We start from the raw sequence: 18,187 nt of genomic DNA, 5'->3' as shown, positions 1-18,187 counted from the left end.
CGGAGCGGCTCTGGGCCAATCGCGTGCGTGCAGGGGCACCCGGGCCCCGCCCAGGCGCTCCCAGTTCTCCCAGTCCGGCCTCGCAGGGGTCAATAAATAAAAGTTTATTGACGGGGGGAACGGGCCGGGTCTCCTCGGCCCCGCCCACTTCCCAGGACCTCAGTTTGGGGGGATTCACAGTATTTTGGTTAAAAAAAAGCCCCCCAAACAACCCCCCCCCCAGGGGTCACTGTATGGACAGGCACGGAGAGCTGCGTCCAGCTGTGTCTGCAGCCGTGTCCGAGGGTGCTCAGCCATGTCCAGGAGTGCCTGGCTGTTCCCAGGTGTGTCCAGCTGTGTCTGTAGCCACGTCCGAGTGTGCGCAGCTCTTTGCAGCTGTGTCCAGCTGTGTCCAGCTGTTGCTGCAGCATGTCCAGGTGTGCCCAGGCATACCCAGGTGTGTCTTTGTGCACACAGCTGTTCCCAGCTGTGCTCCCAGATGTTCCCAGCTGCGGCTGCCCCCCAGCCCTGCTCTCAGTCCGTTCCCCAACCCCAGGGGGCTCTGGGGGGGGGGGTCTTGGCTCCCCCAAATCCTCAGGGCTCGTCATCCTCTGACGTCAGTGGCTGCTGGGGGAGGAAAGAGGGGGGGGGGGGTGTCAGTGCAGGGGGTCCCTGAACCCCTTCCTGCCCCAGACCCCACCTTTAAGCAGGGGGTCCCCCAAGTCTCCCCTTTCACTCACCAGGGGGTCCCCGAGCCCCCCCCCATCCAGGGGGTCCCCGGGCCCTTTCCGGAAGGTGGCGTTGGTGAAGCTGATGCTGTTGGTGCTGCGCCGGCGCCACTCCCGCCACAGTGCCCTGGCTGCCACCCCGAGGCACAGCACCAGCCCTGGGGGGCGCGGGGGGGGAGGTCACGGGGGATCCCCAAAGCCGGGACACCTTCCCCAGGTGACCCCTAAAATCCAGCCTTCACCCCCAAAAATCCGGGACCCCCCCATGGGATCGATCCCCGAAGGCCCCTGGTGGGCACGGGTGGGGAACTGCAGGGATAGGACCTGGCCCCCTCAAGATGAGACCCTCAAAGGGGACGCCCCCCCTTTGAGACCCCCCACCTTTGAAAACCCGCCCGAATTTTGCCCCCATCCCATTTTGGCCCCCCCCCCCCCCAACCCTCCAGATTTGGCACCTCTGTTTTGAAACGCCACCCTCTCCCCACCTTTGAGATGCCCATTCTGCCCCCTCCATCCATTTCCCCACCCTTTTTAGGGACACCGCCCCCCCAGACCCCCCCCATTCCGGGCACCCTTTCTTTGGGACCCCCTGAATTTCCCCCCCAACCCCCCAAAATTTTGACCCCCCCAAGCAGGGCCATACCAAGGGGCAGCAGGACCCCAAGTGCTGTCAGCCCCGGCCAGGCCCCCCTGGTCCCCCCGAGATCACCTGTGGGGACAGGAGTGGTCAGCGTGTGGCCAGTGAGTGTGGCCAGTGGGTGGCCAGTGAGTGTGGCCAGTGAGTGTGGCCAGTGGGTGGCCAGTGAGTGTGGCCAGTGGGTGGCCAGTGAGTGTGGCCAGTGAGTGTGGCCAGTGAGTGTGGCCAGTGGGTGCGGCCATTACCTATCGAGGCGTTTCCCTCCTTGCTCGAGTTCCGGGCGAGGGGCTCGGGGGTCCCGGGGTGCTCTGGGGAAATATGGGGGGGGTCACCTGGGCACAGGTGAACCCGGGGGGGGTTGGGGGATTTTAGGGGGTTACCTATCACACAGGTGCGTCCGTCGCTGTCCAGGTGCTCCCCGTCAGGGCAGGCGCAGCTGAACCGGGGGGAGCCGGGGCCGCGGATGGGGGAGGGGAGGCACAGGAAGGAGCAGGCACCCCCGGGACCCTCGCAGCGGTTGGGGCCTGGGGGGAGAGCACAGGTCAGGGGGGTCTGGAGTGGTCTTTGGGGGATTTTGGAGTCTCAGGGATTTCTTTGGGGTATTTTTGGCTGGCTTTGGGTGTTTTGGGGGTCCCAGGGATATTTTGGGGGCATTTTGAGGGGTCCCAGGGGTATTTTGGGGGAGTTTTGGGGATCTTACCTGCTGGCTGCCTCCCCGGGTGCAGCACCACGACGGCCTCGGGGCTGAAGAGCTCCTGGGCCACCACCTGGGGGGCGGAGGAGCCCCCTTGGAGCCGCGTGGCCACCAGGGATCCCCGGGAGGGGTCGGTCCAGAAGGCCCAGTCCTGGAGGGAGGGACACGGGGGGAGTCAGAGGGGACACGAGGGAGAACACGGGGGGCTCCTGGGGGAGGAGAAGGGACATTGGAGGTTGGGGGAGAGCGGGAGGGTTCAGGGGGACATTGGGGGGGTCCTGAGGGACACAGGGAGGGTCAAGGGGGAAGGGGACAGGAGGGGTTGTGGGGGGACGTTGGGGGGGGCCCGGGGCGGTCCTGGGGGTCTCACCTGGAAGACAGCGAGGCCGAGGGGCTGCGCCAGGTGCTGGGGGTCCCTCAGGTGTGTCTGGCGGCCGCTCCCGTCCAGGGCCACGCTGGACACGGTGTGGAGGCGGCCATCGGCCCAGTACAGGCGCTGGGAGGACTGGTCTGGAGGCACGGGGGGAGTCAGGGGGGCACTGAGGGGTCAAGGGGTCACTGGGGGGACACGGGGGAACATTGGCATTGGGGGGGGAAACAGGGCTGGGGACATAGGGGGGCACCTGGAAGATCAGGTAGCCATGGGGGAGTCTGGGGGTGCTCTGTGGAACGTGGGGACAGCTTTGGGGACACAGGACTGGTCTGGGGACACAGGACAGGCCACGGGACACGTTTGGGGTCAGGTGTGGGACCCTCACCCAGGGCCAGCCCCTGAGGCCGCTCCACGTCTTCAGTCACCAGGGGCTTGGGGGGGGCCCCGTCCTGGGCCCCCTGGGCGATGTGGGGGCGGGACCCCCAGTCTGACCAGTACAGGTACCTGGGGGACACCAGTGTCACCAGTGCCACCATAGTCTCCTGCCCACCCGTGCCCCCCCACAGCCCCCTGCCCACCCAATGTCACTACCACTCCCCCAAGCCCCCCTGCGTCCCCCCACGTCCCCAAAGCCCCCTAACCCCCCTCCCTGTCACCCGCCGTGTCCCCCACATACCCCTGTCCCCCCTACGTCCCTGTGTCCCCCCCGTACCCGTTCAGGGGGTCCACGACCACCCCCCAGGGCCGTGTCCGGGGGTCCCGGTGCAGGGTGCGGTGGCGCAGCCCCGAGGGGTCACTGACGGCCACGCAGCCGGAGCCGGGCTCGGTCCAGTACAGGAGCCGGTGGATCCAGTCCAGGGCGATCCCGGCCGGGGACCCCGGGCCCGGGACCACCCCCAGGGGCACTGCGGGGCCCGCGGCCAGCGGGGCTCTGGGGGGCATGGAGAGCAGTGGGGGCATCTGGGGAGGGAGGTTGGGAGGACACGGGGGGCCCTGGGAGCTCTGGGGGCAGTTGGGAGTTGGGGTTGAGGGAGATTGGAGGGGAATTGGGAGTCCTGATGGGACATGGGAGGCACTGGGGGAGTGATGGGAGGGGGAAATTTGGGGGGCCGGGGGGGGTATTTGGGATCACTGGGGAGGACTGGGGACACTGGGGGGTGTCCTGGGGGGCATTAGGGAGGTCCCAGGGGGTCTCCAAGCCTCATTGGGGGTCCCGGGGAGAGATCCTGGCGGTGTTTGGGGGGGTCCCAGAGGGATTTGGGGAGGTCCCGGGGGGTTCCTCACCTGTAGATGAGCCCCTCGCTGGGGTCCCCCCAGAACAGGGACCCCCCCTCAATGCTGACGTCCAGAGCGGCCGCGTGCTTGATGGGCCCCCGCAGGATTTGGGGTTCGGGGCCCCCCAGTGCCAGCACCTGGTGCCGGGTGCTCACCAGGAGGGTCCCAGGGGGGCCTGAAGGGGGACACCGCGGTGAACCCCTCGCAGGGAACCCCCCCAAAATCACCCCAAATCCCTACATGGCCCCTCAAACCCCTGATACTCCCCAAACCCTCAGGACCCCCAAATTTCCCTTGACCCCCCCTCAGGACCCCCGGATCCACCCCCCTCTACCCCCCAACCCCCCTGGGACCCTCCCAAAACTCCCCCTGAACCCCACTTCCCTCTTGGGGACCCCAACGCTCCCCGGGGCAGATTTGGTGGTGTCAAGAGTTCCCCCGTGGTGTCCCGGGTGGGGTTGGGGTATTTCAGGGTATTTTGGGGGGTCTCACGCACCGTGGCAGGTCCGGTTGTCGGGGTCCAGGCTGAAGCCGGGGGGACAAAGGCACTCGAAGCCCACCCGCAGGTCCCGGCAGCCGTGGGAGCAGCCCCCGCCCCCCGCCAGGCACTCATTCACCCCTGGGGGGCAGGGGAGGGGTGTCAGACTCCCCAAAATCCCCCCCTGAAAGGGGCAGAGACTCCCAAAGTCCTGGGGAGGAGGAACTGGGGGGGTGGGGGTGAGCGGGGGCTGGGGGGCTTTTGAGGGGGAGGTTTTGGGAGGGTCTGAGGGGGGTCCCGAGGGGTTTTCAAGGTGTTTGGGGGGGGTTTGAGGTGGGCTTGGGGGTATTGGGAGGATTTGGGGGTTTTTTTGGGGGGGGTTTCCAGGGAATTCTGGGGGCCCTGGGGGAGTTTGGGCTGTCCAGGGGGTTTTGGGGTTTCTCAGGGGATCTGGAGCGGCTTTGGGGGGGTTTAGAAGGTCGGGGAGCGGGGGACTGGAGCATTTTGGGGCCCCTCCTCACCGCACTCCTTGAGTGGCTCGTCGGACCAGTCACGACAGTGGCGCCGCGCATCGCAGACCTGCCCTATCGCGATACACTCGCCCGAGCGGCAGCGGAACCAGTGCGGGGGGGCACACGATGGGGCTGGGGGGTGCAGGGGGGGGGTCAGAGACCGAGATTCCCGCGAAACGTCCTCAAAACTCCCCCTCAAGGTCCCTTAAACACCCCCTGAACCTCCCCCACTCCCCTAAATCCTCTCCAATCCTCCCAATCACCCCCAAACCACACAGTGGCCCCTGAAACTGCCCCAAACCCCCCTAACCCCCCCCCCCCAAATCGTCCCAAACCCCCTCAAGTCCCCCCCAAACGCCCTCAAATCCTCCTCAAAACCCCCTCAAACCTCCCCTGAGTCCCCGAGAATACCCCTCAGACCCCCCCCCCGACCCCCCAAAACCCCTCTGAGCCCCCTCAAATGCCCCCAAAGGCCGCCTAAGCCCCCCCCGGCCCCGCCCCCGCCCCGTACCGTCGGGACATTCCTCCTCGTCGTCGCCGTCGCGACAGTCGGGGGTCCCGTCACAGGCCCGGGCCCCGGGAATGCAGCGCCCGTCGCGACAGCGGAGCTGCCCGAGAGGGCACGGGGGGGGCGCGGCTGGGGAGGGGCGCGGGGGGGTCAGCGGGGCAGCGACAGCCCGGACGTCCCAGTGCCTCCCAGCCCCTCCCAGTGCACGCACCACATCCCTCCTCGTCGGAGCTGTCGCGACAGTCGCGGGTCCTGTCGCAGCGCCACCGACCTTGGCCCCTCCCAGTCCATCCCAGCCCCTCCCAGTCCCTCCCAATGCACGCACCACACCCCTCCTCGTCGGAGCTGTCGCGACAGTCGGGGGTCCCGTCGCAGCGCCACCGGCCGTGGACGCACTCGCCGGAGCCGCAGGGGAACTGCAGGGGGGGGCAGGCGCGGGGAGGGCGGGGGGTCCCGCACAGCTCGGGCTCCTCGTCGCCCCCGTCGCGACAGTCGCGTTCGCCGTCGCAGCGCCAGAGCAGCGGGATGCAGCTCCCGTCGCGACAGCGGAAGTAGAAGGGGTCGCAGGGGGGCGGCGAGGGCGCGGGGCCGCAGCCCAGCTCGTCCTCCCCGTCGGGACAGTCGCGTTCCCCGTCGCAGGCGAAGGTTCGCGACAGGCACGAGCCATCCCCGCAGGGCAGCTGGTCCGGGGGGCACGGCGGGGGCGCTGCGGAGGGGAGAGAATCGAGCCAGGGACCCCCAAAATAGCCCCAGGAAGCCAAAATATCCCCTGGGACTCCTATAACCCCCCCGGCTCCCCACTCTCCCACCCGGACACCCCCAGAGACTCTCCGAGCTTCCCCCCACCCCGCAAGGACCCTCCAAACCCTCCCCGAACTCGGGGGGTCCCAGGGAGGAAAGTCCTAGCCCGGGGTAAGGACGGAGTGTGTCAATCCAGGGGGTCGCAGTCCCATTTTCGCGGGTCCCAGAGCCATTTTCGGGCTTCCAGTCCCATTTCGTGGGGTCTTGCCCCTTTTTGAGGGATTTTAGCACCATTTTGAGGGTTGCGGTCCAATATTGAAGGTTCCGATCCCATTTTGGAGGAGTTTGACCCCACTTTGGGGGGGTTCCGGTCACATTTTTGGGGAGTTTTAGTCCCATTTGTTGGATTCCGATCACGTTTTTTGGGGGTTCCCGCTCTCATTTCGGAGGATCCCGGACCCATTTTTGGGTGTTTTAGCCCCATTTCGGGGGGTCCCAGTTTCCTCCCCGGCCCCACCCGGGTGCGCCCTCCCCGCGCGCCGTGCTCTGATTGGCTGGCGCAGGCTCCGCCCCCGCGGGTGGCCAGTCTGGGCTCAGCCAATAGGAGCCGCGTCCGCCGCGGGGCGGGGCGGGCCGCGCGCGCTGATTCGTCCTACCCGGGCCAGGGGGGCGGGGCCTCCCCGCGCGTGGGGCGGGGCGTGACACGTGGGGGGGCCCGCGGGGGCTTTGGGGGTCCTGGGAGGTCACGAGGGGGTCACGGGGGGGCCCCAAAGCCAAATCCCCACCCGTGGGAGATGCCCTGGGGGCGGGGTGGGGCGTCCCCGCTTTGGTGGGAACAAATCGCCTCTCGGGTGGCGACCCCCAGTGCCCCCCCCCCCCCCCCGGTGTCCTTCACCCCCTTCCCAACCCACCCCCCCGCGGATTCCCGGTGCCCTCCCCCGCCCCCCCACGCGGATCTGGGCGTGGAGTGGGGTCCCCCACCCCCTCGTCGACCCCCTTCGGACCCCCAAAATGCCCCCTCGGACCCCCCACCTGCGCTCGGTGTCGCCGCCGCGGCCGCCGCCGCTCCCAGAAGGAGCAGGATGGTCCCGGAGCGCGTCCCGGTGCTTCCCGGTCTCCTCCCGGTAGTCCCAGAGCCCACCGTGGTGGTCCCAGATCCGCTCCCGGCTGTTCCCGCTCTTATCCCGCTGCTGCCGGTTCCCATCCCGGTGTTTCCCGGCTCTTTTCCGTTGGTTCCGTGCCCCGTCCTTGGCTCTGTCCCGGTTTTCCCACTCGGGGTTCGTGTTTTGGCGCCCACCAGGAGCAGATCCGGGGCTTGGAGGGGTCCGGACGCTCGGTGACGATCCCGGTGCCGGTCCCGGTTCGTCCCGGAGTTGATCCCGGTGCCTGCGCTGTCCCCGGTGCTGATCCCGGTCCCGGTGCTGATCCCGGTCCGTGCCGGTGTTCCCGGCGCCGCCGCCCTTGGACCCGGGTCCCGTCGGGCCCCATTTAACGGGCGGGGGGAGGAGCTCGGGGCGTTCAAAAACGTGGAGGGTGGGGCGGGAAAAGCGGCAATGGGGGAGCGAAAAGCGACAGGGAGGGACGGAAAGCCGGGATCGGGGGAGAAGCGGACACCGGGGCGGCCGGAAAACCGGGGTGGGGGGAGAAAAACCGGGAGGGACGGAGAGAAAGCCGAGATAAAGGGAGGAAAAGCGGGAGGGAAGGAGGGAAAAGCGGGAGGGAGAAAGGGCGGGACACGGGGATCCCTTTGCCTTCCCCCTGGCCCCCCATCCATCCAAAAGCCGCTTTTTAAGTGTTTTCCTTCTTTCCCGCGGGATTAATCGTGGATTTTCCACCGAAGGTGATTCCCGGGGGAGTTGGAGCAGGATCGACGGGGGGGGGGGGGGGAAGGGGAGCCACAAGGGGGTTCAATTATCCCCAACCTCCCCCATTTCTCAGGGGAGGGGAGCATCGTTACTGTGGCACCTCTGGGAATGACACGAATCCCACTGGGGTGGGGCACCCCAGTGACCCCTGAGACCCCCCCCCTCCCCTCCGGATCACCCAGTGACCCCCACAAAGCCCCCAGGGACTCCCCAATGCCCCCAGAGACCCCCCAATCCCCAGAGTCACGCCAACAACTCCCCCCCGAGATTCCTCTGGCACCCCCAATTCCCTCCCCCCCAGCTGCCCCCCCAGAGGTGACTCCACTCCCGTTGGATTAATTTATTAATTAATTATCAACTGCTGGGAATCCAGTGACAGCGACGGCACGGGGGGGTGGGACTGGGATTGGCTGGGAGGATCCAGATTGGGACCACTCAGGGCAGGCTGGGATGATCCAGGACAATCCTAGGACAACCTGGGCTGATCCCAGATGATTCAGGAGGATCCAAGACCACCCAGGATGGTCTGGATCACCCCGGATAATCCGGGACCATCCGAATCTGGGACAGCCTGGAACAGGACAACTCAGGACAATCTGGATCTGGGGTGAGCAGGGACAACTCGGGACCATCTGAAACAACCTGGGATAAGCCCAGTTGGACCATCCTGGACAATCCAGGACCACCCAGATCTAGGATGACCCAGGAGCTCCGGTGGCTGGGGCAGCGCCGGTTCCAGTATAAATATGGACGAGGTTGGACGTGGTTTTTTTTTTGATTTTCAGGATTTTGGAAAGTCTTGCGTCACTGCCGTTGGAGCTACAGGGGAGAACAGGGGTGGGGGGGCTCTGGGGTTCCACGGGGATTCTGGAGCTGTGGAATGTCAGGGTCAGTCATCCTCGGTGCCGCTGCCGGAACGATCCTGGAAAGGGGGGAAAACGGGTGAGGAACTGGGGGCCAGGATGAGGAATTTGGGGAGTTCAGGATAGGATTTGGGGGCTTCACAGGATTTGGGACTGAGATGAGGCACTTTGGGGTTCAGCTCAACATTTAGGGTCACTCCCAAGATTTGGGATCAGGATGAAGGATTTGGGGGTCATTCCCAGGATCTGGAGGGTTCAGCCCAGGATTTGGAGGTCAGAACAAGGGATTGAGGGTCACTCCCAGGATTTGGGGTCAGGATGAAGGATTTGGGATCACTGCCGGGATCCAAGGTCACTCCCAGGATTTGGGGTAAGGGTGAATCCCCTGGATTTAGGGGTCTCTCTCAGAATCCAGGGTCACTACCAGGATCCAGGTCCTCTCCAGGATCCAGTGCCATTCCTGGATTCCCTCACCTCCTCCTGCTCGTCCTCGCTCTCGTCGTCGCTCAGGAGGGGTTTGGGGCGTCCCCCCCGCCCCCCCCGGCGCCGGCCCTTCCCACGCTCCGGAACCTTCTCCTTTCGGCCCAGACGGATCTTCACCTTCACCGAGCGGGCTGGGGGGGGATCCAGACCCTCCAAATGATCCTGACCCTCCATCCAACCATCCTCTCCCCTCCCAATCCCCTCCCCTCCCATCCACCCACCTCCCCATCCCCTTCATCCCAACGCCCACCCTCCGACTCGGATCCTTCCTCCTCTCCCTCCTCCTCCTCCTCGCTCTCCTCTCCGTCGCTTTCCTCCTCCTTTTCCACCTTCTGTCGGACACTGGTGAACACGGACTGGAGCACGATGGAATCCTCATAGATCTGCGGGGAAATGGGGCATTCTAGGTCACTTCAGGCCATCCCAAGCCATTCCAAGCTGTTCCAGGCCATTTCTGGCCATTCCCAGCCCTTTCCAGGTGCCATTCCAGGCAATTCCTGGTTATGCCACGGGCTCTTTCCCGGTTTTCCATACCAGGGACCCCTCCAGGTTGAAGGTCTGGGCATTCTGGCACAGCAGCATCACATCCTTCTCCAGGTCGTTGAGGCTCCGGTACTTGTGGTTCCGGATCCGCTCCTGGGAGCGGGAAAAGGGGTGAAGGGGGGGCTCGGGGAGGGGGGGCGGATTCCAGTGGATCCTAACAGATCCTGGTACCTTGATCTTCTTGAAGTCCACAGGTTTCCGGATGAGCTCATAGTATTCCGGCAGCTCCTTGCGAGACGGGAGCTGGATGAAAACCTCGCTCAGCTGCCGCCCGCTGCTGCTGCGGGGGGGGAAACAGGAGTGAGGGGTGGCCTTCCTCATCCTCATTCTCCCCATCCCCTCCCATCCCACCCCATTCCCTCTGATCGTCACCCTCTCATTGTGTCACCCATGGGAACGTGGCTCCCTGGGAATGGCCGGGAACCCCCCACAGCACCTGGCCCCCCTCACCTGTCCTTGTACTTGATGACGGCATCCACGATTTTCCGCATTTTCCGGGTCAGGGGGGGTGGATTTGGGGACAGTTTTTCGGCTGGGGGCCGCCCTCGCTTCTTCTGCTTCCGGCTCTCCTCATCCTTGTCCCGGCTCCGGGCGCTTGGGGGGGGCCCCGCGGGGCCCTCGGGCTCCCGCTTCCGCTTCCGCGAGGATTTCTTCTGCCGGACTTCCTCCTCGATCTCCTCCAGCGTCCCCTCCTCGATGGCCTGCGGGGAACGGGGATGGGGATCCCACAGGGATGAGGCAGGCCCACAGGGACTGGGGAGTCCTGGAAAGATGGGGATTTCCAAAGGGACCAGGGCTCCCATTTCCAAGGACCCTTGGGGTGTTTTTCTGGGAGCTGTGGGCCTTTTCCAAGACCCACAGGCGTTTTCTGGAATCTGGAGGAGCTTTCCAGGCCTCACAGATGTTTTCTGCGACCCGCTGGGATTTTTCTGGGATCTGTGGGCCTTTCCCTGGGACTTGTGGGCATTTTCTGGGGACCTGTGAGTGTTTCCCCAGGGACCCTGGACCCTTCCCAGCCTCCACAGGCGCCCTCCCAGCCCTCTGGGCGGATCCACCCTGGGAATACCTTGAGCCATTGTTTTTCTGTGAGGGAATCACTGTAATCCACTTCCTTGCGATGCCGGGAGCCGCGGCCGAACATCTTCTCCTCCTCTTCCTCGCAGGTGAGCCGCTCCACCTCGGCGTCGTCCTTCAAGATCCAGGACGGGAGCTCGTCCTCCTCCATCAGCCGCGGCTTCCGCTTGGGATTCCGCGCCTCCTCCCGCCGCCGGTCCAGGTCCATGCGCTGCCGGAGCAGGAACGGTCACAGGGAATCCGGGCAGGGGTCCCGGGGGTCAGACAGGGATGAGGGATGGATCCAAACGGGGATTTTGAGGGAGTCAGGGGGATCTGAGGTGGGATGGGATGGAGGAGCCACACCCAGAGCCAGAGGCTGCTTTGGGAAAATGTTTCAGGAGTTGAAGAAAGCAACTCCGGAAAACCAAACTGCAACTGCAGGAGTTTCAGGAACTGGGGCAGGTTTGGGAACTGCAGGAACCACACTGTGAGCTGCAACTGGGAGCTGGAGGAGCCACACTGGGAGCTGGGGGTCTTTGAGGAACTGGGAATGATTTGGGAACTCCCAGAGGAATTCTGGGAGCAGCACAGGCTGCGCGGCCAAAGCATCGGGGAGAGTTTTGGGAACTGAGAAGTTTGGGGAATGGGGAGTTCTGGGAATTGGGGGTGCTTTGGTTACCGGGAGAGCTTTGGGAAATTGGGAGTGTTCTGGGAGCCACCGGCCTCCCTGTCCTTCTCCTCTGTCCAGGTACAGCATTGCTGGCATTCTGGGCAGGGACACTCCCTGCGCACTGGGACAGGGTCCGAAGGGGGTCCTCACATCGGGAATGGCGCTGGCACCGTGGGGCTGCTGTGCTAGGACATGCTCTCGCTCTCCACCCCCCTCCCTTCCCTGGGCTGTGGGAATTTTGGGTGGGAAAAGGGCTTTTTCCACACTCTCTGCCACGCCTCCTCCTCCTGGGGCTCCTGAGCTCCTGCCCTCCTTCATCCTCTTCCTCTCCTCCCTCCCCCTTCTCTCCTTCCTCCTCCTGCTCATGGATACCTCAATTCCCCACCCTTTTCTTCCTCCCTCACGGAGACCCCAAAGCCCTCTTCCTACTCCTCTTCCTCCTCACAAGATCCTCCTCCTCTCATTTCCTGCTCCTCCTCCTCCTCTTCCCCTTGCTCCTTCTTCCTCCTCCTTTTGAGACCTCTCCCCATTTCCTCCTCTCCTTGCTCCTCCTCTTCCTTGGGAGATCCTCCTCCTCCCATCCTATCCTTCCGCCCTCTCCCCCTCCCCTTCCTCACCATGAACAAGTCGAACTCCTCCTCGTGCCGGGCGATCATCTGATTCACGGTCTCGTCATCGGGCACCTCATCTTCCTCCTGGGAAAACCCAAATCCAGGCATTCAGCTGCTGCCCCCGGCGCCTCTGGCGCGGCCCCCCCAAGACCCCTCCGACGCTCGTTGGCTTCCCACGGATCGGGGACCTTCCTCAGGGTTTGGGGGCCTTGCGCTCCCCTTTGGATCTTTCGCTGTCGTTTGACCCCGTTTTGGGGCACTTCAGGCTCGTTTTGGTCATTTTGGGGCGGTTTCAATGGTTTTTTTGCTTGTTTTTGGGCGGTTTCAGCGTGTTTTGCTTGTTTTTTGGGCCGTTCCTGTGTTTTTGCTCATTTTGGGGTGTTTTAATATCTATTTGCCCACTTTTTGGTACTTAGCTCATTTCAGGGTGGTTCTAGCTCAGTCTGGGACATTTTTAGCTGGCTTTTCGATGTTTCTGTGTTGTTGTCCCTCATCTTTGGGTGGTTTCAACTCGCTTTTCGCTGTTTTCAGGGTGGTTTTAGGCGGTTTTTAGTTCATTTTTTGGGGGGGTGATTTTCTTTTGAAAGTTTTCTCATTTTTAGGCATTTTTATTCATTTTTGCTTTCAGCTCATTTTGGCTTTCAGGCAGTTTCTTCTCATTTTTGGCTCTATTCGGGTACTTTTAAAGTTGTTATGGCTGTTTTTGTGCTGTCTTTAGCTCATTTTGCCTGGTTTTGGGCCAGTCTGTCTCACCTTTGGCCCTTTCAGGCCAGTTTTAACTCACTTTTGGAACTTTCAGGCCAGTTTTAACTCACTTTTGGGCCTTTCTGGCAGGTTTTAACTCACTTTTGGATCTTTCAGGCTGATTTGAACTTGTTTTGGGCTGTTTTCAGGCTGGTTCTAACTAATTTTTAGCACTTTTAGGCTCATTTTCATTCCCTTCTGGCACTTTCAGGCCAGTTTTAATTCATTTTTGGCTGTTTCCAGGCTGTTTGTTCCTCAGTTTTGGCACTCTCAAGCCATTTTCATCTTACTTTTGGCACTTTCAGGCCAGTTCTAAGCAGTTTTTGGCTTTTTCAGGCTGTTACCATTTCATTTTTGCCATTTTCAGGCCTAACTCACTTTTGGCTGTTTCAGGCCCTTTAAATATCAATTCTAGCACTTTCAGGCCATTTTAATCTCACTTTCGGCCCTTCCAAGCCATTTCAATCTCATTTCTCGCTCTTCCCAGCCCGTTTCTCTCTGGGTTCTGTCCCTCCCTGACCGGCTGGGGCTCCTCGCGGGCCGATCCCTGCCTGTGGCGCGGCGGTGCCGGGCAGTGCTGGCGGGAGGATTGAATGGGCAGTGGAGACTGAACGACCCCGCTCACCTTTAGAGGTGCTTCCTCCGACTCAGCGCCCAGGCACAGGGAGGAGGCAGCGTGGGGGAAGCTGCCACTGCCCGCGCTCTGTCTGCTCTGTGGATAAACACAGGGATTCAGTCTCCAGGGCTGTCAATCCGGCGCCTTTGTTCCCGACGCTACTCCCAAAAAATTCCAAACAAGCCGCCATGCTCCTGCTCTGGGGTTGGTTTGTTGGTTTTTCTCTTTTTTTTTTTTTTTTTTTCCTCCTTCTCTTCTCTCTGTCTCCTGACCCCCAAATTCCCACGGGAACTCCGCTCCGGCCCTCACCTCATCCTGCTCCTCGTGCTCCAGGATGGCCTGAAGGAACGCCCGTCGCTCGTGGCTGGAGGATTTCTGGTCGAACATTCCGGCCTGGATCACCTTCTGGTCCACGTTGAGCTTGTACTTGGCGGCCGCCAGGATCTTCTCCTCCACGCTGTTGACAGTGCAGAGCCGGAGCACGCGGACCTCGTTCTGCTGCCCGATGCGGTGGGCCCGGTCCTGGGCCTGCAGGTCCTGGGGGAAGGGGCAGTGATAGCACCAGGCTCCCAAAAATCCCACTTTTGTCCTCAAAATCCACAGGGGGAGGTCTGGGATGAGGCCTGAGGGCGTTCAGGGATTCCCAACAATGACTGGGACACCAGGACTCTGTAAGTCCTGTGGGACGGGGCCACGTTGACCAAAGGGTCCCAAAACCCCTGGTTTTGTCCTCAAAATCTGCAGGGATTCCCAAGGCTAATGGGGATGTGGCAATGGGATCACCAGGACTATGTAAGTCCTGTGGGACAGGGCAAGTGTTGCAAGAGGAGTGCCAAACATCCCACTTTTGTCCTCAAAATCCACGGGGAAGATGTGGGATGAGCCCTGAGGAGCTCAGGGATCCCCAGGGATCACAGGGATTCAGTAATGGGATCATGGAGGTCCCGTGGGAAGGGGCAGCATCAGCCAAGAGGTGCTAAACTCCACTTTTAGCCTTAATGGGGAAAACAGGGGATACACCCCAAGGGGTCTCAAAGATTCCTAAGGATTATGAGAATTTGGGTAATGGGATTGTTGGGACCATGTAGGTCCTGGAGGAAATGGCCACACTGGCCAAGAGGTACCAAAACCACTGGTTTTAACCACAAACAGACCATGGGAGAGACGTGGGATGCACCATGAGGGGTTCAGGGTTCCCCCCATGGATTATGGGATTTTGGGTAACAGGATCGCCAGGATCCCAGGAACAGGATTCCTGTGGGAAAGAGCAGCATTAGACGAGGGGTCCCAAAAATCCCATTTTTATCTTCAAAGACACAGGATATGCCCCCCGCAATCCCAGAGGATTATGGCGATTCCAGAATGGGATCATTGGTTGCTCTCTCCTTCAGAGACAGGATGCGGGGAAAACCCAGCCGCACCACTGGGATTTGGGGGTGGCTCTCCAGGACAGCACCGGTGGGTCTTGGAGAATGATGGAATTCCAACCGTGTGTCTCCTCTTTGGGTCAGTTGGTTTCGGGGCTGGCTCACTGAGTTTTGGGTCAGTCGGTTGATCTGGGGTCATTGGATTTTGGGTTGCTCTTCGGGTCAGTTGGTTTTTAGGTCAATCAGTCGGTTTCAGGTTGGTCAGTCAGGTTTTGTGTCAATCAGTCAGATTTTGGGTCGGTCAGTTGGGTTTTGGGTTGATTTTTGTGTCAGTCAGTGGTTTTTTGGGTCAATTGGTTTTGGGTTGATTTTCAGGTCAATGGATTGGGGTTTGGGTTGTTTTTTGGATCAGTGGGCCAATTTCTAAGTTGATTTTTGGGCCAATTTTCAATTCTGTGGATCCATTTCAGGGCCGATCTCCGGGCGAGTGGGTCCTGGCCATACCTGGTGTGGGTTCCAGTCGCTGTCGAAGATGATGACCGTGTCGGCCGACTGGAGGTTGAGGCCCAGCCCCCCGGCCCGCGTGCTCAGCAGGAAGATGAAGTACTCAGAGCCTGGCTCATTGAACGTCTTCAGCAACATCCCTCGGTCCTCTGCCTTCGTGGTCCCTGGAATTCCACACAGGCGTCACTCCCGCCCCCTGGCACCAGAGTCAGGGGCGCTGGGGGGTCCGGAGGGTGGTTTCATTGGGAATGGGGAGCCCTTTCCCCCCAGGAGGGGGGTCCTGTGAAAGATTGGGCTGATTTTGGTAGAAAAATTGGAAAAAGGGGTGGATCCCACTCTGGGGTGGGGCAGGAGGTCTTCCAGGAGTTGGGATTGCAGCGGCCGGAATTATGGCAGCATTGAGGCCATTTTGGGCCTGCTTTCAGGGATACGTGGGGGCCACAGGTCACATTTTGTGCTCAAAGCCCAGAATTCAATTCTTAATCCATGTGTATTTTAGAATCACGGAATGATTTGGGTTGGAAGGAACTTTAAAGCCTATCCTGTTGCAACTCAACCCTGCAATCCGACCTATTAATCCACATTTATTTTAGTAACATGGGAGTCCCCAAGGGCCCTCCCCCAACCCAACGGGATCCCAGGATTAATCAGGAGATCAGCTGCAATAAATGGGAAAAACAGCAGCAGGCAATGAGGACATGATGCCTCAATATCAATCTTTGACATCTTGAGATCGATATTGACACCAGTATTTGACATCTTGACATCAATCTTCTATAACTAGATATCAATCTTTGATATATTGATATAATCTTCGATATCTTGTTACCAAACTTAAAAAGTATTTATATCAATCTCTGATATCTTGATATCAGTCTTGATAGAAACCTTGATCTTGTTATCTTTAATGTTGATCTTGATACAAACCTTGATATCGATCTCTCTATTGGTATCTCAGTATCAATGTCTCGATACACATCGTGTGATCTGGATATCAAGGTATTGACCCTGATATCTTGGTATCAGTCTTGATGTCTTTGATGTTGATCTTGATATAAACCTCGATATCAATCTCACTATCGATGTCTCAATATCAATGTCTTGATCTTGATCACATGATCTGGATATCAAGACATCGACCTTTATATCTTTATTGGTATATTATCTCACTTTCTCCCTTGATATCTATTTTGACAGATTGAGATTTATCTCGGTATCTTCACATCTACTTTGGTATCTTTACTTAGAGATTTATCTTTGTATCTTGATGGTTTTGTATTTTTCTATCTTGATATTCCTCAATACCTTTCTGTCCAGCCCAGTTATCTTTATTTCTTTAGATCTTGATATCTTTCTTGATGTCTTGACCTTGAGCTCCACTTTGAGCAGGGCACTCACTGTTCCCCCACCCCCACGGGGGAACTCACCATCCAGCCTGAGGTATTTGAAGCCGCGGTAAGCGAAATAGTCCTCCATGATGGTCATCAGGGAGGTCATCTGGCAGAAGAGCAGCACCTTGTGGTTGGTGGCCCGGAGCTTGGGCAGGATCCGGTCCAGGAGCTCAAACTTCCCGGAGGCACGGTATAAATCCAGCCTGGGATGGATAAAAACAGGAACGATCAGAGGAAAGCCGGGATTTGAGGCCGAAAATGTGGTGTCTCCCCCTTGCTGGGATCATCTGGCTTCCCCAGGGTGGGGGTAGTTCATCCTCCACCCCTAGAAACCGCTTGAGTTTGTAAATTCACAAATTTCTCCACTGGTAATCCCAAAATTCCTGACTCACCCCTGCACGATCCCGCCCGTGAACCCCAAGTGCTCCGAGAAGGATTCCTGAAATTGGGAGAAATAGTGTCAGAAAGCAGCAGAAATCAATCAAAAAAGATCTAGAGCTGCCCTAAAGAGCCAAGCCCTGCTCCCCCCGCCAATTCCCTCAGAAGCTAGTGAGGGAATGGATCGGTTGGGTGGAAAACAGAGCGATGGAAGGTGGGTGGGCCTGATGCCCTGATTTGGTTCATCCTCGTTAGGTCTAGCTCTGATTTGGTTTATCCCTCTTTGGGTTTATCCCTGGTTTTGGTGGGTTTATCTCTTTTTTTGGTTCATCCCTGGCTTTCCTGGCTCTAACTCTATTGGCTTTATGCCCCTTTGGGTTCACCCCCCTGGATTTATCCCCGTTTCCACATGTTGGCCCCACCTCGATGTGCTGGAACATGTAGGGGTGGTTGCAGATCTTGCGCAGCTGCATGATCGTGTTCATCAGCGTCTTCGTGCCACCTTTCCCCTGCCAGGAACCATCCGGGAGGTTAAAAGCCCAGATTAATGCTGGGTTCCATCTTTATCTGCCAGTGCAGCGTCCCCGGGAATGTTTGGGAACGTCGACTGGGAGTTCACAGCCCCAGAAAGGGGGCTCTGAAACATTAAAATAAATTCAAGGTTTTAAGAAACCTCCAAGTCCCCTTGAGGCAAGGCTGCTCCTACTTGGCTGTTTTGGGGGAATGGAGCTGAAAAATGGAATTTCCCACCTCCAGCTTTTAGCTGGGACCAAAGCGTCTCTTTCTGATTATTTTGTGGCTTTATTCTCCTCGCAGACCTGCTGATGGCTACGAGAAGCCTCCATGGATCACCCAAACACATTGGGGGCCCAAGCTCAGCCCAGCCCATAATGGAAATAAACCCGCCTCCACTCAGCATTCCCAGCACCGATTCCCCAAATCCAGACCTTCTTGTCCTTCTCGGAGCCGTCAGTGAGGAGGACACCCTTGGCCTGCATGTGCCGGTACAGGACCCGCTGCAGTGCCGACATATCGCACTTGATCACGTACTCGACCTGCCAAAAGCCAATGGGGACTCACGCCCAGCCCCTCGGAACCCCAGACAAGGGGTCCTTCTGCTCTGGGAAGCCCCCAATTCCCAGAGGGATCACAACCCAGCCACCTGCTCAAC

General features: G+C 60.0%; 2 protein-coding genes across 8 annotated transcripts in view; both read right to left on the bottom strand.

The window, feature by feature from the left end:
* Window positions 1–83: 83 nt before the first annotated feature.
* On the bottom strand, window positions 84–7,441 carry LOC116437006 (low-density lipoprotein receptor-like). 2 transcript variants are annotated; one of them, XM_032094492.1, is made up of 15 exons: window positions 6,958–7,441; window positions 5,510–5,890; window positions 5,188–5,313; window positions 4,686–4,808; window positions 4,183–4,305; window positions 3,696–3,861; window positions 3,124–3,342; window positions 2,797–2,915; window positions 2,409–2,548; window positions 2,045–2,189; window positions 1,725–1,868; window positions 1,590–1,652; window positions 1,351–1,416; window positions 720–865; window positions 84–603 (listed from the first exon to the last, which is right to left on the bottom strand). In XM_032094492.1, exons 1-15 carry the CDS (start codon window positions 7,127–7,129, stop codon window positions 574–576), a joined length of 2,163 nt encoding a protein of 720 aa, XP_031950383.1. In that variant the 5' UTR covers window positions 7,130–7,441; the 3' UTR covers window positions 84–573. The 2 variants fall into 2 exon arrangements, with proteins under 2 accessions (XP_031950383.1, XP_031950382.1); XM_032094491.1 differs by having other exon boundaries at window positions 84–606; window positions 6,958–7,438.
* Window positions 7,442–8,115: 674 nt separating this feature from the next.
* The window catches only part of SMARCA4 (SWI/SNF related, matrix associated, actin dependent regulator of chromatin, subfamily a, member 4), a 23,806-nt gene continuing 13,734 nt past the window's right edge, over window positions 8,116–18,187 (bottom strand). For 2 of the 6 annotated variants that reach the window (XM_032094433.1, XM_032094434.1), the window contains exons 22-36: window positions 17,964–18,071; window positions 17,439–17,525; window positions 17,031–17,077; window positions 16,675–16,841; window positions 15,248–15,411; window positions 13,686–13,913; window positions 13,386–13,472; window positions 12,023–12,100; window positions 10,746–10,964; window positions 10,130–10,380; window positions 9,851–9,959; window positions 9,671–9,772; window positions 9,387–9,519; window positions 9,128–9,267; window positions 8,116–8,712 (exon numbers count right to left, since the gene is read on the bottom strand). In XM_032094433.1, coding sequence (XP_031950324.1) covers window positions 8,680–8,712; window positions 9,128–9,267; window positions 9,387–9,519; window positions 9,671–9,772; window positions 9,851–9,959; window positions 10,130–10,380; window positions 10,746–10,964; window positions 12,023–12,100; window positions 13,386–13,472; window positions 13,686–13,913; window positions 15,248–15,411; window positions 16,675–16,841; window positions 17,031–17,077; window positions 17,439–17,525; window positions 17,964–18,071 — 1,953 coding nt within the window. In that variant the 3' untranslated portion in view covers window positions 8,116–8,679. The remainder of the gene's footprint in view (window positions 8,713–9,127; window positions 9,268–9,386; window positions 9,520–9,670; window positions 9,773–9,850; window positions 9,960–10,129; window positions 10,381–10,745; window positions 10,965–12,022; window positions 12,101–13,385; window positions 13,473–13,685; window positions 13,914–15,247; window positions 15,412–16,674; window positions 16,842–17,030; window positions 17,078–17,438; window positions 17,526–17,963; window positions 18,072–18,187) is intronic. The other 4 variants (XM_032094435.1, XM_032094438.1, XM_032094436.1 and 1 more) reach the window with 4 other exon arrangements.

The sequence above is a fragment of the Corvus moneduloides genome, chromosome 32 (genome assembly GCF_009650955.1).
Source record: "Corvus moneduloides isolate bCorMon1 chromosome 32, bCorMon1.pri, whole genome shotgun sequence".
In the NCBI taxonomy this organism is placed as follows: domain Eukaryota; kingdom Metazoa; phylum Chordata; class Aves; order Passeriformes; family Corvidae; genus Corvus; species Corvus moneduloides.
This window is presented reverse-complemented; position numbering and strand designations above follow the sequence as displayed.

Excerpts from the sequence above, each read along its gene's own strand:
- LOC116437006 (XM_032094491.1), bottom strand. The coding sequence starts at position 7,129 with ATGGGAACCGGCAGCAGCGGGATAAGAGCGGGAACAGCCGGGAGCGGA. Across the intron at positions 2,916-3,123 it reads GTCGTGGACCCCCTGAACGG|GTACCTGTACTGGTCAGACT; the intron begins GTACGGGGGGGA and ends GGTGTCCCCCAG. Across the intron at positions 1,653-1,724 it reads CGGACGCACCTGTGTGATAG|AGCACCCCGGGACCCCCGAG; the intron begins GTAACCCCCTAA and ends ATATTTCCCCAG.